This window comes from Pelophylax lessonae, assembly GCF_965119305.1.
Source record: "Pelophylax lessonae genome assembly, chromosome: 1".
Lineage (NCBI taxonomy): Eukaryota > Metazoa > Chordata > Amphibia > Anura > Ranidae > Pelophylax > Pelophylax lessonae.
Window position 1 is genome coordinate 71746582 of NC_138768.1, and position 19732 is coordinate 71766313.

Consider the following 19732-nt stretch of genomic DNA (forward strand, 5'->3'; position numbering starts at 1 on the left):
TTAGTGGTAGTTAGAGGAAGTCCCAGATAGGTTTAGGGCACCCGCCATATAGCCCTTAATAAAGATTAACCCCCTGATCACCCCCACATTAACCCCCTTATTGCCCTGTTACAGTGTCACTATTATAGTATACAGATCTTTTTTCTGATCACTGTATTAGTGTCACAGGTGACATCAGTTAGCATTAACGTCAGTTAGCATCAATACAGGATAGCGTCAGATTGCCTGCTGCATATTATGTAATAAAGGTTAACCCTTTGAGTACCACTGACACACACATTAAACACCTCCATTACTAGTATAGTGTCTCAACAGATCAATATGTTTGATCTGATCAGAACTATACTAGCATCCCCAATAGTTTAGTATAGTGTTCCCAAAATGCAGCGTTAGCAGGATCAGCCCCAACACTTGCCAGCACCTGCGTTTAGCCACCCCCAAGAGGTGCAGAATCAGCAGATTACTGTAACTTCCAATACACAGCACACTAAACCACAGTGTTAGCAGAGTCAGGTCTGATCTCTGCCAGCACTAGCAGTTAAATTTTTTGGTAGCAGTTCGCACAGTCCTTGACAACCAGGTGCTTTTTTACCTGTGAGTCACACTAGGTACCGATAAATTTATTGGCAAAAATGTCCAAACAGAGGTACACTTGTGAAGAGGCCTACACGATGCTGCGCTTGACAGATGAGAGCGATGGGGTAGCCTCACTGTCAGAATCAGGCTTAGTATTCGAACCTGTAGAGAGAAGCAACACCCTGACAGATAGCTCTGATGACAGAGTAGTGGTCCCTGCTAAAGTCAGGCGTACCCGACCCCGTTCTTCTGTTGCTGAGGAGCAACAACAGGGTTCTCATATGCAGCAGAGTGTCGGTACTAGTGCCGCTCAATCTTCTGGTGAACTGGCAAGCACCAGCAGCCTAGTACATCCTGGTTATAGTCAAACCAGCACTGCAGTAACACTTGGTGATGTGGAGAGTTCCATAAGTGCAGTTCAAGCTGGTGCAGTGGCTAGCACAAGTAGTGCCCCGCAGCCACCAATAATTTGAAGACAGGTCCATAGAGCCCATAGTGTCCTTCCTGATGCACTTGCAAATCCTGATTGGGAGCCCACCACTTCTGCAGCGCCCGTACTTCCCCCATTCACTGGCAAACCCGGAATTCAGGTGGAAACAGCCGATTTTACTCCCCTTGGTTTTTATGAGCTGTTTTTCAGGGAAGATCTATACAGATCTATTGTGGACCAAAGCAATTTATATGACAATCAATTCATCACCGCATATCCAAATTTATAACCAAGACAGTGCTGTGCCAGAACATGAATGTGCAATAGATACCCACAAAGTACTAAACATATACAAAATATTCAAATATCATATGGAAGAATCATAGTAATGTATTGTGTCCAAGTAAAAAAATTTTTTGGGGATAGTGATAAAAGAGTCCTAATAATCCCACAGATGTCCAACGCTGCACCTCTGTGAATGTGCTTCAATTCACCAGCACCACAAAATAAAGCTTCTCACCTCAATCTCTAACCCAAGAATCAACCAGGGTCATAAGCAGCTGTACCCCACAGGGGTCAAAAGATGGTAGGAGGGATCGTATGCAAGACAACGGAGGATCTCCCAGGACCAGTGGATCTCCCAGGATCACTCATCCACAGGAAGAAATCCCAGGTATGGAAGGAGAAGACACAAGAAATCTAAGGGTCTCCGCTAGGTAATCTCAAGTAATTTATTAAAATAGTGCACTTACAAGAAAAACACTTGATAGTGCATATATGACAACCGTTCCGCAAATAATACGAGAGGATGTGACGTCCAGCAAACAGACACCACACGATATACGCATTGCGTCGGTGCGCTAGGCGGTGACCTCTTCAGTAGGGGTTGACCCCTACTGAAGAAGTCACCGCCTAGTTCGCCGACTCAACGTGTACTGAAGAAGTCACCGCCTAGCTCGCCGACGCAACGCGTATAGGGGGTGGAGCCTGTTTGCCGCTATTTTTGTCCCTTCTGTCTTGGCCAACCTGGTCTCTGCATCGGGGACTGTTTCTGTCGCTACCACACACTAGTAGAGTATTAGTATAGGATACAGCACAGCACACTTTCACACAGGGTCTAGAAAGATGTTAGATGGCTTTTGCATTTTGAGAGACCCTAGCCTGGAATAGTTTTTTTACAGTTACAAAAAAAGTGTAAAAAAAGTAAAAAAAAAAAAATTAAAACAATTACAAAAATAAAAAATAAAAAAGCCAAAAATTGTTGTCATTTTATTGAGGTAATTTTCTGTTCATACTCTACTTTTCTACACTTTCTACTTTTACTGTACTTTATAATATACTGTTATACTGTAATGTTTTATTGTTACTGTTTTTCCTTGTTAACCATTGTTTACTTTGCAGATTCCATCATTCTACTGTTTTACTGCACTGTATACTATTATATTGTAATGTTTTATTGTTACTGTGTTTTATTGTTAACCATTGTTTGCTTTGCTGAATGCCTGCACGAGAGAGAGGAGGTGTCTTGTGCCTGGAGATGGAGCCAGAGGTGGAGAGGACTGCTGCCCCTAATAAAGTAAACAGAAGGCACGGAAGCCTAGAGTAGAACAAGTGCCTAGAAGTTCAGATGGTGAAGGCTGCAGATGAGAGATCTGTGCGTACTTGGATGCAGGCTGGATCATGACACAGGGCAGCATGTATTTGGCAGGCTGGTCGGGTAGCAGGGACAGCAGGTACATGGAAGCCTAGCTGGTCACAGGCAGCAGGTGCTTGGCAGGCTGGCAGGTAGCAGACAGCGGGTACTTGGCAGGCTGGTAGGTAGCAGACAGCAGGTACTTGGCAGGCTGACAGGTAGCAGACAGCAGGTATAAGAATGGCAGAACACAGAGCAGGGTCAGGCAAGCTGGGTCGGTCACTAGCAGGCACATAAGGAACAGAGCAGTAGACAACAGAGTAGTTTAGGTTCAGGCCTGGAGTTGGCAATGGCAAACAATCAGAATTGCAGCAGAGAATAAACCCAAGGAACAGCGAGAAGGCAGCAGAGCCCTGTAGACAATAAGGCCAGGTTCTAGTGCAGCAGAGGTGTTTATATAGCCCACTTGGCGCCACTTTAGTGGCGGGTGCACGTTAGCGTGAACAGGCGCGCTGGTTATGCTAATGTGAATTCTCTGTCCATGGGTTTGTATAATAGGTTTCTCCATCTGTGGATTTGGCCAACAGAAATTCTGCACAAAACTATGTGCCTGGGCATATTTTTTTCTTCCCTGACAGGAGAAGCAAGCTTTCAGCGACTGCAGGCATAAAATGTAGGGGATCAGCTCCTGTATATGTTGCCTCTGCTGCTTCCCTTATCCAGGTGTACAGGGGAGCTGTATGGGCCCCCTGGAGCATGGAGCTGGGTCGCAATTGGGACCCCCGCAACCCTTGTAGTTGTGCCCCTGCCTCATCATTTTACAGCTTTCATTGCTGCTGGCTCCTGCTCTCTGTGCTGCTTTCCTGAACTTCCTGGTCTTCACATGTACCAATGTACAGTGCAGTCTCCAACCAGTCTAGTAGGTTGAAGGAGGGATGGAGGAGGGGACTGTGTGTTTCTATTGACGCACACAACGTAAAGAGACACAACTCTAGTCCCTGCATGATAGACTAGCTCCATAGGATGCTGCAGGAGAAAGGAGCCACCCTGTAACAGGAAGCCTAGGGCGGCAAAAAAATGGCGCCAGCTTAAACTGGAACTTAGGTAAAAATTAAAAGCTGCATGCTCAGTAAGTGATTAGGTCAGCTGCTGAAAGTGTTTAAAATGCTTTTACTTCTATTTTGTGAATGCAGCACAGAAGGGAACAAACACAGTAACTCTCTAATACATATTAAACGTGGAATCAGAAGATAATCAAAATACATCCAATGGAGGTCTCAGAATGTCTTTTACATCCTTAGCAGTACATGAAAAGTATAGAAGAGCCATACACAGAAAACAAATATAACCAGGTGCCTATCTTTTTTATGGTGGGCTAAACAATGTAAGTCACATATGAATTCTTAGGTGTCCTTGGAGTAATTGGTGCCTGACCTCCTGTGGCCAAACAGGAATACTTTCACTGGTTGGTGATTAATTATATACAGTGATATTAGTAGCTGTGACAGTTGTGGCATTTTATCAGGTGAGAAATGTAGTATATTTCATATTGTATTCAGTGAATTTAGTCTATCTGACATGACAGTTCTGAATAGTGACTGATGTGATTATGTGATAGATTTGGATACAGTGACTCAGCTACTAGTGACAGCAGGGCTGTCAAGTAATTAGTGCATCCAACAGACAAAGACCCCAAATACAGTGGTGTGCAGAATATTCAGAAAAAAACAGATTTTGTGTTCATTTTAGGATAGTTGGTGGAGCCATGCAAAACATTGTTCCATCATCAACTCATTGCAAGGAAACAATTCTACCTGGGGACAAACAAAAAGTATAACTTAGCAGGTTATAGTATTAAGGGCCATAATTGATACAATGAACTGGTGGAAAACACAGCAGAGCCTTCTTGCGGGTCACACTGATGGACTTTCCTTTCAAGTGCATCCGTTTCAATGTATGCATGCTTTTAAATGGAAAAAAAAACAAATAAAGGGTTTGACAAGAAAGGCAGCATTTGACCCTCTTTGCCTGCAATGCACCCCAATAGGACATGCTTTGTCCAAAGAACCAAGGCACAATTCAGGTCAAACTCTATCATGAAGTCAATGGTAATTTGTTGACCTGTGTTTGACATGCAGTTTAAAACATGTCACAACACAAAAAGACGACACCAATGTATATACGCACTTATACAGAAGGTATTTACATGCTTCATTCTATCAAAAGGCCCAAAATAGGTGAATTGTTCTCTATGCCTCTTTGGCCAACTGTACATGCAGAACTTCTGTATTACAATCATAGGTGGGTGCAGCCTATTGCAATAGGGGGTGGCCCCCGAAGCTCAAACACATGTGCATGTGTGTGCATGTGTATATATACTGACGGTATCAGTAGAGCAGTGGACAGTGTGAGTAGATCAGTGGACGGTGTCGGTAGTTATTGACATTTTTTATTATTTTTTACAGTTTAATTTTACTATTTTTTTTAGGAGCCATGTTAGGGGGCTTTAGTGTAATATCTGGGGTCTAAGGGGAATCTGCACCACACTGGGTGATTAGGGTGTGCCCAGGTAAACCTGGTACACCCTGTGCACACGCCTATAATTGCAATACAAATAATACAGCTTATTATTATAGGGCCATTAATACCAAGCTTCATACAGCTGCCTTAGGTTTGTCAGTCATCATCAGTGCAATGCATGGAATCAATGGCCTCTATGGAGTAGGGCGTGTGGATCAATAAATAAATGTAACCTGACAGATTATGGCAGGAGGGAACAAAGGAAAACAAAGAGCCTCCACTGAACCAGTGCAAAGCATAGAAATACCTTATTGGAAAAGAAAGTATAACATGTCTCATTCCATTATGAATCCTAAAAATAAGGGGCTTTTCTCCTTTTTCCTCAATTTATTGGGTGATTCAGGCAAATCTTTCATTTATGTCCATATAGCCAACTGCTCATCCAGACCTGCTCATTTACAGCACATATACAGCCTAATATTGGGCCTAATATATAACATTTGTCTCAAACTCTGTGTCTCAATCCATCGCAAATTCCACAAATTAAATAAATAAGTCTTTTGCCCTAGGATAGTTGGTGCAGGCAAAGCAAAAGAAATAAAAAGCCCTCTACTGAAAAACAATAAGAATTCAATTTGCGGAGGGGAGATACTGCTGAATGTGCACAATGGAAAATTTGGTTTCAGTTTAATTTGTTAAGTAAATCATTTTGTTTTGTCATTCGTTATGTTACAATGATTCCTTTTTGGAATGTTTTTGTGATTTCGGGAGAGTATATATTTATGTTTCTAATCATATTTTTGAAAGTTTTGTTATTCTTTCATCATTTCAGAAGATTTGCTATATATGTTTTAACTTGTTAATTTGTTATTTCAGGAAATTACTTATGCACTCTGAGTCATCCCTCCTAGCTAGTCAAACCCACAAAGAGAAATGGAATGAGTTGATTGGAAAATATCGACTGGAGTCGCGTGCATCCAAAAGTAACGTATGGAACAAAGTTAATTTTGGATTAATTTGTTATTATTATTATTATTATTAATATACAGGATTTATATAACGCCAACAGTTTGCACAGCGCTTTACAACAACAATCCAGTTACAATACAATTCAATACAGGAGGAATCAGAGAGCCCTACTCGTTAGAGCTTACAATCTAGAAGTTATGTTATGATTCTGAGATTTTGATTAATTCATCTCCATCAAACCCAAACACAACAATTAGGAATGATTCTTTCACTTTTATACCTTACTGTATTTTTTGCAATATGTTTCCTATGTAGTGCATTTTTATATTAATGAAAAATGTTAATGCAAAATAATTGTCTGATTATCCAAGAGTCAAAGACTACTGTGCCGCTCTCATCCGCATAAAACAAATAAATCCAAATTAATACATATTCATTTGTTATGTTATTAAGTTGAATTCATTTCCCCATTCCCAACTGACTTTGTTTGTTGGATCGCGCACACACAAATTAAACGAAAGGTCTCTCAAGTTCAACCCCAATACAAAAAGAATCTTATTAGAATATTCACTCTAAGCTCACTAGAATAGAAACAAATGGATCCAAATCAATTTGCATCATTTGTTATGTGGTTATGTTATTTCGAATGCTTTAAGCATTAACAAAAGGCCCAAACTATTGCATCATGTCATCTGAATGAAGCGAATGAATACGAATTAATTAGTTGTTTTTCGTTATAAGTTATTTCAGATTAGTTGAAATTTGTTACTGTTGTGAGTCGGAGATTCCCATACACCCAAATCTCCAAATCCCACAAGTTTTGTCAGTACTTTGATTCGTAATGAAAATCGCTTCTCGGCCTTTTGGCTAAGATCAAGTGTAGTATCTGTTCTTATCAGTGTTGGAATGGAACCTGAAGGTTAGTATCGGTGGTGGCCGAAGTATACCGGGGCGCTCTGGGCGTAACTGGAGGACCGGAGTAGGCCAAACCAGAGAAAGCCGGAGGGTTCCAATGCCTTCCTGATTTGAATGGGTCCGCCCCTACCAGTTTGAAGGGAGCGAGAAAACTGGATCTGCGGCCAGTTAGTACTGCTCCTGGATGTGATTGGTAAGGAACGGCGGTGACGGTGGGGGAGCCTTTCCTCCTGGGTTGAATCTGGCCTTGCAAAAGGCTTGTCCCCAGTTGAAGGCAGGTTCTCCCTAAGCTGTCCAAAGTTCTGATGCCTCCTGGTAGGATAGGGCTACACTCGGTCTGGCCTTTGGGCCGGGGTAGAGAAAGCCCGTAGTGTATGTGCCCCTGGGGTGGCAGCCCAGGGGTGCCTTAATTCTCACTGGTGAGGGGCAGCTCGCCTTGAGTTTTTCGGCACCATGGTCACTGCACCTACGCACACTTTTTTAAGCACCTGCCTCTTGGGCAAGGCCTTTTGGCTTCGACCAGAGGAATTTTTATTCCGGCCGGAAGGCCTGCCCTTGTATTTTCACAAGGGCACTAATTCCCCTCTCCACTTCCCTTCCCCCACCTTTTTGTTTGTGTGTGCTTTTTCTTTGTAGTTTGTCACTTTCTATCACCTTTTTTTCACTTGCACGACTTGTAGGGTGTGGGTCCTCGGGCCCTACCTTGAGTCTTGGGAGGGGGTGGATATGGCCTTTTGGCTTGGTCTGCCCTCTCTCATGGGGTCTCCCTTCGGGGGAGCCCCACTTAGTACTCGGTGGGGGCTGTTTCGGCAGTCCCCCTGAAGAACGGGGTCAGTCTGGTTTCGGCCAGACAGACCATGAGTACCTTAAATCCCTGTCAGGAGTCTTGCGCCCCGGGGGATCGAGGTTCGGGTCCTACCTCTTCGGAGGGAAGACCATTTGTTTGCACACCCTGTGCACTTTTTGTGTTCCTCACGTTTGTGTGTGTGCACTTTTTTATGCACCGGGTGAAGTCTTTTGAGTGTGTTTCACACGCTACGGGCTTTATATCTTTACTTTGATTCGTAATGAAATGAACTGCACATATCTACTGCTGAACCTTTAGACATTGTGTTGGGCTCAGTGAGGAAGACCTGGACACTATTCAATATGCAATTTGTGAGGTGGGTTCTGCACAATGTGGGTTTGTGGGTTCTGCACAATGAAAAGCCTCTGGCTATTGGTTGTGCTGTAAATGGAAATGGAAATGGGGAAAGATCAATATGTGTGTGTTGGAAGTGTAAAAAGGCCAGTGTGCACGCTGGCAGGGGATGCTACTGGGTTTAGACCAATGTGTGAGCTGAGGATGGGATGTCACGTAGGAAAGACCAATCTGTATGCAGTTGGTGTGATTTCACAAGGTAAAGACAAATCTGTATGCTGGGGGTGGGATTTTACTGGGAAAAGGCCCGAGCATGAGTTTAGGCCAAACATTTGCCTGTTTGGCTGTACGCCGAACATCTGAATTTGCAGGATGTTCACCCTTGCAATGTTGAGGGCATGTGGCCTGGTATGGTTCAGGTATAGTGACCTGCTGGGCTGCATGCCCGGATAAGGGTCTGATATGGATTTTGGGGGTAACCCCACACCATTTTTTTTTTTTTTTTTTTTTTAATTTTGGGATGGTATGGACTGAATAGCCGGGTGTCCACAATTGTAACCTGAGTCCTTTTAAATGTGATTTGACTCATTTTATTTTCTTTAGAAATGTCATTTTTGCTGCAGCATGTTTTATACATGCTACAGATGGGCCACTTTATAGGCACATTAGGGTACCCCCCCACTTTTGATTTAAAATATCTTTCCTTTTTATTGCTGTACTTTAATCAAAATTAAATTCACTGCTGCTGAAAAAACTATTGTTTTTTAAAAAAAATGTTTTATTGATATATGTACCCCAGAGCAGTACCTAGACCCCCATACCCCTTTTATGGCCAATTACCTGCATAGCCTTTAAAATAGATTTTTCCTGCACGGGGTAGGCGGTTTCCGATTGCCACCTGACACCGCAACCGCTCCCCGCTGAGAGAGAAGAACGGTCAGCTGTTCTTCTCCCTGGAATGATCCCAGAGCTCATGTGATGCTTCTATATAGGATCACAGGTCTCTGTGATCATTTCACAAGCCACGCCCCCATACAGTTAGAATCACTCCCCTAGGCTCATATTTAACCCCTTGATCACCCACAGGGTTAACCCCTTCCCTGCCAGTGTCATTATTGCAGTAACAGTGCATATTTTTAGCACTGATTACTGTAGTAATGTCACTGGTCCCCCCAAAAGTGTCAAAAATGTCAGTTAGCGGTCCAATCTGTCTGCTGCAATATTGCAGTCCCGCTAAAAATTGCAGATCACCTAATCACTCATACCACTACGCAACCACCGGACAAATATAAAAAGATGTGGGAGCGGTACCTAAATTGCACTATCTCTGACAAAAATGGGAGAAGGCATGTGTCTTTACCCATAGATGCTCTTTGAGTACTAAGATTCAGGAAACGGCATTCAAAATACACACACAATGGTATATTACACCGGTGAAATTAAGGATATGGTCCTTGCGGTACTCGGAAACTTGTTGGCGGTGCTTAGCTCATAAAGGTACTTTTTTTCACTTATGGTGGTCTTGTGATTTAATACAAGCTTACTGGGTTAAGATCATAAATCTAATAAAGCTCATCACAGATACCTCCTTAGACCTGAATGCTAGTTGTTGTTTGCTGCATGTTAATAATTTCTCTTATAAAAAATACAAACGCTCTCTCTCGAGAGACACCTGCTTATTGCAGCCAAAGCCATCATACCTCTTCATTGAAATACTCAAAATATTCCCTCTACTAAAGAATGGGTTGATAAGGTAAAGTCAATTTATGAAATGGAGTGGATTGTGGCTATCAAAAAGGAAAATGATATCCCTTTCCACAAAATGTGGAGACCCTGGTTGATGTTCACGCTCTCCGACAACTTTCTAACACTAATATCACATTAGCTCCACATGCTGGTCTATATAGATATAATGATTACACTCAGCGGGTGAATGCATTGTTTGCTTTCTGATAATTGGGCGATACATAATATGAGTATGTATATCACCCTTCCCTTCACCCACCCCTCCTCCCCCATCTCTTTCCCTTTTTCTACTCTTTCTATACTTCTTATTACTGGCCCCTCTGGCCAAATTTTGGAGTGGGTCCTCTTCTAGGATCTCTCCTCATGTTTGTTTACAGTTAGAACCGATCATAGACTACTTGGGCGTAATGGTTTTTGTAATTCATACCCATGTTGATACCTAATTTGCTCTGTTCATGCACTAGTCACCAAATGTGATTTTTTTTCGGATGTTTGTTCACAGTCTATGATCCTCAACAACTTGTTCATTTCTTTGATGTTACATTATTTGTGTTCATAATTGCACTAATTCTCAATAAAAGTTTTTTATTGGAAAAAAAAAAAACAATAAAAATGACATAAATCTTTCCCGTAGTTAGTAGACTTGATAACTTTTGCGCAAACCAATCAAAATACGCTTATTGCAATTTTTTTTTTTTTTTTACCAAAAATATGTAGCAGAAAACAAATTGGCCTAAAATGTTGAAGAAATTTGATTTTTTCATTTTTTTTGGGGGGGAATGTTATATAGCAGAATGTGAAAAATATTGTTTTTTTTTTTTACAGAATTGTCGTTCTTTTTTTGTTTATAGCGCAAAAAATAAAAATAGCAGAGGTAATCAAATACCACCAAAAGAAAGCTCTATTTATGGGAAAAAAAGGACATCAATTTTATTTGGGTACATCGAATCGCAAAATATGGCCTGGTCATTAGGTGGAAAATCTTCCGGTCCAGAAGTGGTTAACCATGTCCATCCCCCCTCTTTCCACCTATGCTGCCTAACCTCTGAAAAAAAAAAATGTGCATATATACCTGTTTTCAGGCCATTCTGGTCCGATCACATGATCCCCTGTGTTACTGAACGCGACTGCGGGGGAGAATTACAGAATCTGTGACATCACTCATAGGCTCCTCCAGCCAAATATTTGTCTGTTCTCACTCCTGTCCCCTGCAGCCATTGCTCACTGTTGCTTGTCATACATTTTATATAGAATATAATGGGGTTGATTTACTAAACTTGAGAGTGCAAAATCTGGTGCAGCTGTGCATGGTAATCAATCAGCCTCTGACTTCAGCTTGTTCAGTTATGCTTTGAAAAAAAAAAACTTGAAAACTGGTTTCTATGCAGAGCCACGCTAGATTTTGTATACTCTAATTTTAGTAAATCAATCCCAATGTCTGTTTACACTCACACACCTTTTTATGTGTTATTCCATGGTTTGAGTTAAGGTAGCGCATGCATTTGAATGGGCTGGCAATGCACCAAAATGCACAATGACCTGCAATATGTGTTACCATGCAGTACACCAAAACACATAGTAGCGTGTTGCCGTGCATTGTGGTGAACTGCAACACAGGTGCCACGGAGTTCCCTTAAAAAAAAGAATGGTACCCTACTGCACCTACTGCACCACTGTGAAAGGGCCCTAATTGTGACAAATTGCATTAAAGAAATATTATATAGTAAAAAAGTAAGAAAATAAAGACAAAACAGTATCTTGCAATTACATTGGGTTCTAAAAAGACCACACTGTCCGATTTAGGTCAGGAACTCTTTTCCACGACATAGACGCACTTTAGCAGTAATATTACATAAGTTACTTATTACCTGGTGATATCTAGAGATGTGTACTTTTCCATTACTGCGATTAAGCAACATCGTGTTCCCTGTATGTAATTGCTGCTGTAATACTATAGAAAACCACTAATCTGATTAAACAATCTGGTACTAGTACTTTAAAATGCATATTAGTGCAGCCTAAGGAATAAATAAACCTTTTTAGAAGGCTTTATCTCATGGTAGCCTTAATTATATTTCATAAAATAAGATAACAAGCTAAACTCATGTTTGCAGGAGCAAATATTTCCATTATAATACATACTTAAATAAGCTTTTAACGCTATGCTTGCTACAGATACAACTGTTTTTCATCAAAGAAAACCATAATCATTTTTGGTCAATTTTATCTATTTTTTTAAACGTTTGTAGATTGTTATTTAACCACTTGCCGCCCGCCCACCGTCAAATGATGGCTGAGCGGTGCGGCTCTCGCGAACCCATGGGGGCGCGCAGTGCGGCGATCATGGCTTCTAGCAACACGGCGCGACCCCGATCTTGGTAAAGAGCCAATGACATGGCTCTTTACTCATGTGATCGTCTGGGTCTAATCACAGCCGGTCACATGTAAATGAGGAAATGCCGTTTATCTGCTCTCCTAGCCTCACACTGTCAGAGTGTGTGGCGAGGAGAGCCGGTCAGCGGCTCTCCTTTAAAGGAGAGCCTAGGACAGGTAATCAGGGCACCAATCATCAGAGCCCTGATTACTGTAAATTAAAAAAACAGTGCCCATAAGTCACCCCAACCAATGGCCATCAGTGCCCACAATCAGTGCCTACAGTGCCCATCAGTGCCCACAGTGCCCACAATCAGTGCCACCCATCAGTGCCATCCGTCAGTGCTCATCAGTTCTGCCTGTCAGTGCCCATCAGTGCCGCCTGTCAGTGCCTATCAGTGCCACCTATCAGTGCCCCTCAGTGCCGCCTTCCAGTGCCCATTAGTACCGCCTATCTGTGCTCATCAGTGACGCATATCAGTGCCCATCAGTGCCACCTTATCAGTGCCCATCAGAGCCACTTCATCAGTGCCCATCAGTGCCACTTCATCAGTGCCACCAGTGCAGCCTATCAGTGTCCATCAGTGCCGCCTCACCAGCGCACATCAGTGAAAGAGAAAAATTTATTATTTTCAAAATTTACTCACAGAAAATAAGATAAACTGCACAGCTGCACCACATTTTACACTCTCCAATTTTAGTCAATCAACCCCTATTTGTATTATCTCTCAGGTGTACCCTGCAGAGGTGATGGTGATAAGTCATTTCTTATTACTTATTCATCTGTATTCAATCTGAGCAGTTCATTAAAATATACAAACAATGTATTTTACTGCCATGCTAACCAAATTAAATTAAATATTGTTTGCTTCCCAGGAGATATGACTATAACAGGTATAAAAAACACAGTTTTAAAGTGAAACTATAGGCACAAAAAGATAAAAAATAAAATGACATAAATGACACAGTGAGGTTGATTTACTTAATCTAGAGAGTGCAAAATCTGGTGCAGTTCTACAGAGAAACCAATCAGCTTTCAGTTATTTTTGTCAAAGGGTTATTGAACAAGTTGAATTTAGAAGCGGATTGGCTACCATGCACAGCTGTGCCAGATTTTGCACTCTCCTGTTTTAAAAAATCAACCTGAGTTTGCCAATAGCGTTAACACAGCAGTTTTCATTTTTCCCCCTGTAACATTGATTTAAAGGATCCTTCTTAGAGATCTGTTATCTTTTCACTTCCTTTAACAGGCTAGACCATCTAGCCAAAGTTTCAGTAACAGGGGTCAGTGTTCATAAACGGCACTGGGTAAAAAAGGACCATTAATCCACCACTGAAAAACATACATTGGTATGTAAGTGGTTTTTCATACATAGTCTGGTACAGTTCCATACCTACAGCCAGGGCTGCTGATAAAAACTGGGGCTGCTGATAGACTACCTGAAAGGGCCCCCCAAGAAAATTTTAAAGCTATTTTTCTATAAAAATACAATAAAATCATTATTAGCAGACACAAATGCAACATTATTAACAGACACAAGAATTCCTGCTAAGGCCCCGTTCACACTGGGGCGATCCGACTTGGGGGGGCGACCTCCGAGGTCGCGGTGCGAGCAGCGCGCCGCGACCTCGGAGCGGCCGGCACGGACTTCATAACATTGAAGTCTATGACGGTCGCTCCGGGTCGCCCCAAAGAAGCTCCGGACCCTTTTTCTAAGTCGGAGCGACTTGTGTCTCTCCTATTAAAACGGGTCCGCAGCTTCCCTATGGAAGGCGACCTACGGCGACCTGTGAGACGACCAGGTCGCCTCACAGGTCGCTCCAGTGTGAACAGGGATGAAATCTAAAAGATGAAACTGAGTTGATAAATAAATCTCTGTGAGCGGGGGATGTATTTGGGCTCATGCACATGGGTGCTGTGATCTGTACAGTGTGAATCAGTAGTTCATTTGGGTCCTTTCACACAGGCTTTCTGGTCAGGTCAGCCTGTCAGTTTTTCAAGCAGACCTGATCGGATGCTCCATGCTCCATCTACGCTGACACCCGCTGCTCTCCGATCCGATCCTGTCTGTGAAATCCAGACGGATGGAAACCCTACTTTCCATCAGTCTGGAGGATCGGATAGGACCAGATGATCATCCGATCTCCCATAGAGTAAAGCTCGGATCTGACAGGTCTGTCTCTGCAAAGTAAGTTGAGACAGACCTGTGATCCGCCTGCTCAGCGGGGATCGGCAGATCGATCCCCGCTGAGAAAAACTGAGTCCGGCAGATCGATCCCCGCTGAGAAAAACGGAGTCCGTCGGGCGGAAAGCCCGTGTGAAAGAACCATTTATGTGGCTTGAGCCACCTGGAGCTGTACGAACACAGCGGTAGGTCCTAATTTGACAGGCGTGGGGATGCAGGTGTATAGCCTGAACCCTGACAGTGTGCATTTGGGGACCGCTCACCTGCACACCTCTCCAATTAGGACCTGTGGCTGTGTTCATACAGGCGCCACATCCCCATAGAATGAAAGGTGGCTCCAGCCCAATCCCCTCCTTCACACAGCCATAGTACCTGTGGGAATGAGCCCCTAATTATATTTTTCCAACCTAAAAAACAGATCTCCCCAGCAGTGTGCTGTCACTACTAAGAGGGGTTCCATCTCCATCTGGTCTTCTCTCTGGTTTCTTGGGCTCCAGTCATTTGGCCAAACTGTGATGATGTAACTCACACGCATGCGCACCGCACGGGGGTGTCATGGTCACAGCACAGCTCTCTCAATGGATACATGGATGCAGGGGGAACTGACAGTGTAGGGGAGAAGAAGCAAAGTTGCAGGAAGCAGTCTGGGGGAGAGGAGTGGGAAGCCCAGCTACATAAAGCACATTAAAGTGCACTGGGACAAGATAACAGGCAGCTATGGAACCAGTGTAGCAGTATATTCTTCACCCCATATGAATGCAGCTGATCAGCTGTGACTATGTCAGGAAGACAGGGCAATGGGGGAGAGAGATGAAAAAAATCTACAGACTGGGACAAGGAGTATAGGAAGAACTGCAGGGAGAGAAACAAAGTTACAGAGATAACAAACTCAGGAGCAGAGCTAACATTAGAGCCAGCGCTGGGAGGGGGGCCCCACACAGGGAGGGATTAGTGAGGGACAACTGTCTCTTTCTCAGCAGATACAAGCTAGCAGCAGGGTGAGGGGGAGAGAGAGCAGATTTCATCTGCTGCAGGAGAACAGACACAATTGTCATCTGTCACTAATCCCCCTCCCTGTCGGGCCCCCTACAAGAGGACCGGTGATCCCCCTATCAGCGGCCCAGCGTACAGCTATATACAAATGGTCACCCCTGCTGTTGCTGTATACCAGCACTCAGTATCCTAACACTTTAAACTAGTAAAAAAGTAAAATAATTTTTATAAACATGTAATATATTTGTACATCGTCTTCTGGTTATATTCTTGTTTTCTACACTTTTTGGATTACAGTCTATTTTCCACACTTTAAAACATTTTTGATTGTCTCATCAATCATAGTGTCCCCATATATTTCTTTTCAGTAAACCTTCTTTTAACATCTCAACTCCCCAAAGGGAAGCCCCATTCTTGGTACAATTCCTTCATGTTCTATGCCTTTGCCCCTTCATGAATCATAGTGACAACTAATGATATCTCAAAACGTATCCTGATTCTTAGGTTTAACACACAAACAGGTTTCTAATACACCATATTTTTAATACATATTAAAGCACTAAATTAACTAGAGTTTGAAAGAAAGGGAACAATCTAAGTCTATAACCCAGAACTAGTACTGAGATCAGGAATGTCAGAAGTCCTGAAAGAAACACAAGGAATTCTGGGACATTTAGTCCCCAACACAGGCTGCCCCACTGTAATCTCTAGGGGGGAAACTACACATCCCAGCAGCCCACAGAGAGAGGAGAAATCTTACCCCTAGAGCAGGGGTCTCCAAACTATGGCCCTCCAGTTGTTCTGGAACTACAATTCCCATCATGCCTAGTCATGTCTGTGAATAGCAGAGTTTTACAATGCCTCATGGGACGTGTACTTCCGCAGCATGAAAATATACTATTGTATGCTGATGATAGGCTACTGCTCCTGGGAGACACGGGATCCTCACTACGGGCAGTGATGCAGATCATTACTGCTTTCGGTGGCTTTTCTGGTCTTACCATCAACTGGACAAAGTCGGCCTTGTTGCCACTGGGCCAGGGGCTGGATCCCCAGTTGGCCACCTTTTGCCCCGTGCCAGTGGTGCAGCAATTCAAATACCTGGGTATAGTGATCTCGGCCACCATTACTGACTACTGTCGCCTGAACATATTCCCACTTCTGACACGGTTTAGGGACAAGGTCGCTATATGGTCTAAACTATGGCTCTCAGTGGCTGGGCGGGCGAATCTGGTGAAAATGATCCTAATGCCCCAACTGCTGTACCTCCTCCACAACACACCGGTGGTTATTATTCCACTGAAATAATTTCGGCTTGTGAACTCTATCTTCCGCTCATTGCTGTGGAGGTTGGGCATGGCTAGGATTAAGCTGGAGCAACTGTACAGGCCCAAGGATAGGGGGAGCTTGCCTTTCCTAATCCCTGGATTTACTATGTGGCGGCTCAGATGCAGCATTACTGGGGCCCTTAGGGCACGGGACCGGGGGAAAAAGGACTCTACCCTGGGGGTCACGCTTCATGAGGTAGCTGCGGACGACATCCCTGGTGCCCTGGAATCGCAGTTGTTTCTGAAGTCCAACAAACTGTTTCCCACTTATAGATTGATACATAAATTCTGGGCCAAGGTAAAACAACTTCAAAAGACTACTGGTTTTACAGAATACAGTCCGCTCTGGAGTAACTTAACATATCCGGAATTGGCTAATTTGCAGTGTGCGGCTCAATGAAAGCCGAGGGGGGTTACCCATCTTCGCCAGGTGTTCGAACGTGGCCGCTTACTGGATTTTGAGCAACTGCGGGCCAGGTATAGCCTACCCCCGGGCATGGTATTTTCTTACCTGCAGCTGAGGCATGCAGTTTGCGCCCAGTCCTCTTTGCTGTGCCCGGAACTGTCCCCGACTCCGGTTTTCTCCTTGATGAAATACTATGATTTCACTAAGGGGTTTATCTCTGCGTGATATACAATGCTGTTACGTGACTATTTGGACAAATTTCCTAGCCTGGCTAAAATGCAATGGGAGGTGGATGTAGGGGACCTTACTGACGACCAGTGGGACGAGGCGCTAGAGTCGGTGCGACATTGCTCTTTAAGCGTTGCGCAGCGGCTCTCACAACTATACATACTCCTCAGGGTGCATCGCACCCCCCCTCTGACTGCATAGAATGGGCCTGAGGGCGGATTCCTTATGTACCCAATGTAATAGGGACTGTGGGGATCTTGTTCACCTCCTGTGGCGTTGCCCCAAGCTCCACAGTTACTGACAGCGGTGGTTCGGACTGTTAATGCTGCATATCTCCTGTCTGTACCGGTGGATCCGAAGCCCTGCCTTCTTGGTATGGTGGAAGAATATTCGCCAGACGTTAATGTCAGATTGGCGGTATCTAGGGCCCTGTTCAAAACCTCGAAGCTTATTTTGCAGCACTGGACATCTCCGTCCCCTCCCTCGTTGGAGATGCCATGGGTGCTACTTTACGATGTGAACGCATGATTTACCAACATAGAGGTGTACCGCTCAGATATGACAAAATTTGGGGTGGGTGGCTGGCACAACCGGGTTTGGCTCCCACAGATTTGACTCTGGACCGTCTGCTACAGTAATGCCCTGTCTCAATTGCTGGTGGGTGGGGGACAGGGGCGGAGGGAGTATAAGGATTGCATTGAGAATTTGTATGCATGGCTGACTGTACTTTGATGGGAGTTTGTTCTTCTGGGAGTGTCTTACTCATGCTAATTGGTTGTCTATTCTTATTTGCAAATTAGTTTGTTTTGTGAAGCCTGTAAGTTCTTGTTTTATTTAAAAAACTTTGTTTCTGATTTAAAAAAAAAAAAAAGTGAACCTATTATAAAACTTCTCCTTTCACAGGAAACAACAGGGCACATTACCAAAACATATTGTTATTTTGAGTAACAAGCCATTTCCTTCCTGTCATACATGAATAATTGAATGACATCACTGCTATTGGAAATAGGAATCCAAAACACAAGCTTACTTCAACTAATTCACAGAAGGTGGCATTGGGTCCATACTGCAGCTGGCACTGGTGGTTGACATCATACAAGACTCCTGGAGCAATCAGCGGATGTTTGAAATCTTTCTTCGCTGGCAAGTCATCCAGACATGATCCCCAACCTCGACTGCAAACCAGAAATAAAAAGTAAAAAAAAACATGGGAGCAAGGGTAGATATTTTAATGTTCGAGGCAAAAACCATATTTTGTTGTATAAATGGAAATGGTTGCATCAATTGCAAAAATTATGTAAGACAAGCAGTAGACAAATTGTTTTTTTTATAACATATCATAATTATATCGGTTTTCCGGGAAAACATATAGTGACCACAAGGTCATTGATGTAGCTACAAACCTATTAATTCTTATTATGCCTGCCCTTTATGAAAACCCCCAGCCTTCCTATCGTGTTCCTTTTATAAAGGGTCCCCCAACACTATAATCCTGGCCATACAACAGGCAGTTGTGTGGCTGTTTTAACCACTTTCAGTCTGCTTTTTAAAGAAAAAATGACCGAAAACTTTAAGGTAGCCACCCATAGTTTTCCACTAGTGGGTTGCCTTGATCTGCCATTAAATCAAAAGTTGGTTATATTCAAATTGACAAAAAATGCCAAATATATGACTGTGGTAACACCTACATTTAGTGCAGAGACTACCAAGCCATGAAAGGCATAAAAGGCCTGTTGAGATATAGTGATAAGGAGGTCTGGCTGATGGAAGTTTGGTACATAAATAGGGTGACCTACTTGCCTTAATCCTTTCACTATGTTTTTTTTATGTTTATGGCACACGTTTAAAGAGGAAGTAAACCCTCCTCTGCAAATTGTACCTACAGGTAAGCCTATGATAAGGCTTACCTATAGGTACTGTAAATATCTCCTAAACATGTACCGTTTAGGAGATATTTACCTTACATGCAGCCAGTGACATCACTGGCGCATGCGCTCTGAAGGAACGGCCGCTGGTGCCGTTCCTTCAGAGCCCCGTGCCGTGACCGTCGTCTCCCGCGTGCGTGCGCGGGAGTGACGTCACTGCGGTTCTGGACAATCAGATGGCCGGATGCCGCGATCCCAGAAGACGGGCAACTAAACATGTCGCCCGTCATAGAGGTAAGCGGGCGGCACGGCAGGGGCTTCGTTCTAAGGTAAGTATTTCATAATGAGCTAGTATGCGATGCATACTAGCTCATTATGTGTTTCTCTTTCAGGGTGAAAAAAAAATTGGGGTTTACAACCTCT

General features: G+C 43.4%; 1 protein-coding gene across 2 annotated transcripts in view; it reads right to left on the reverse strand.

Moving 5' to 3' along the window:
- The window catches only part of ADAMTS12 (ADAM metallopeptidase with thrombospondin type 1 motif 12), a 788736-nt gene that overhangs the window by 253585 nt on the left and 515419 nt on the right, over window positions 1-19732 (reverse strand). For both annotated transcript variants that reach the window (XM_082272461.1, XM_082272462.1), the window contains exon 9: window positions 18475-18619. In XM_082272461.1, the coding sequence (XP_082128587.1) occupies window positions 18475-18619 (145 nt within the window). The remainder of the gene's footprint in view (window positions 1-18474; window positions 18620-19732) is intronic.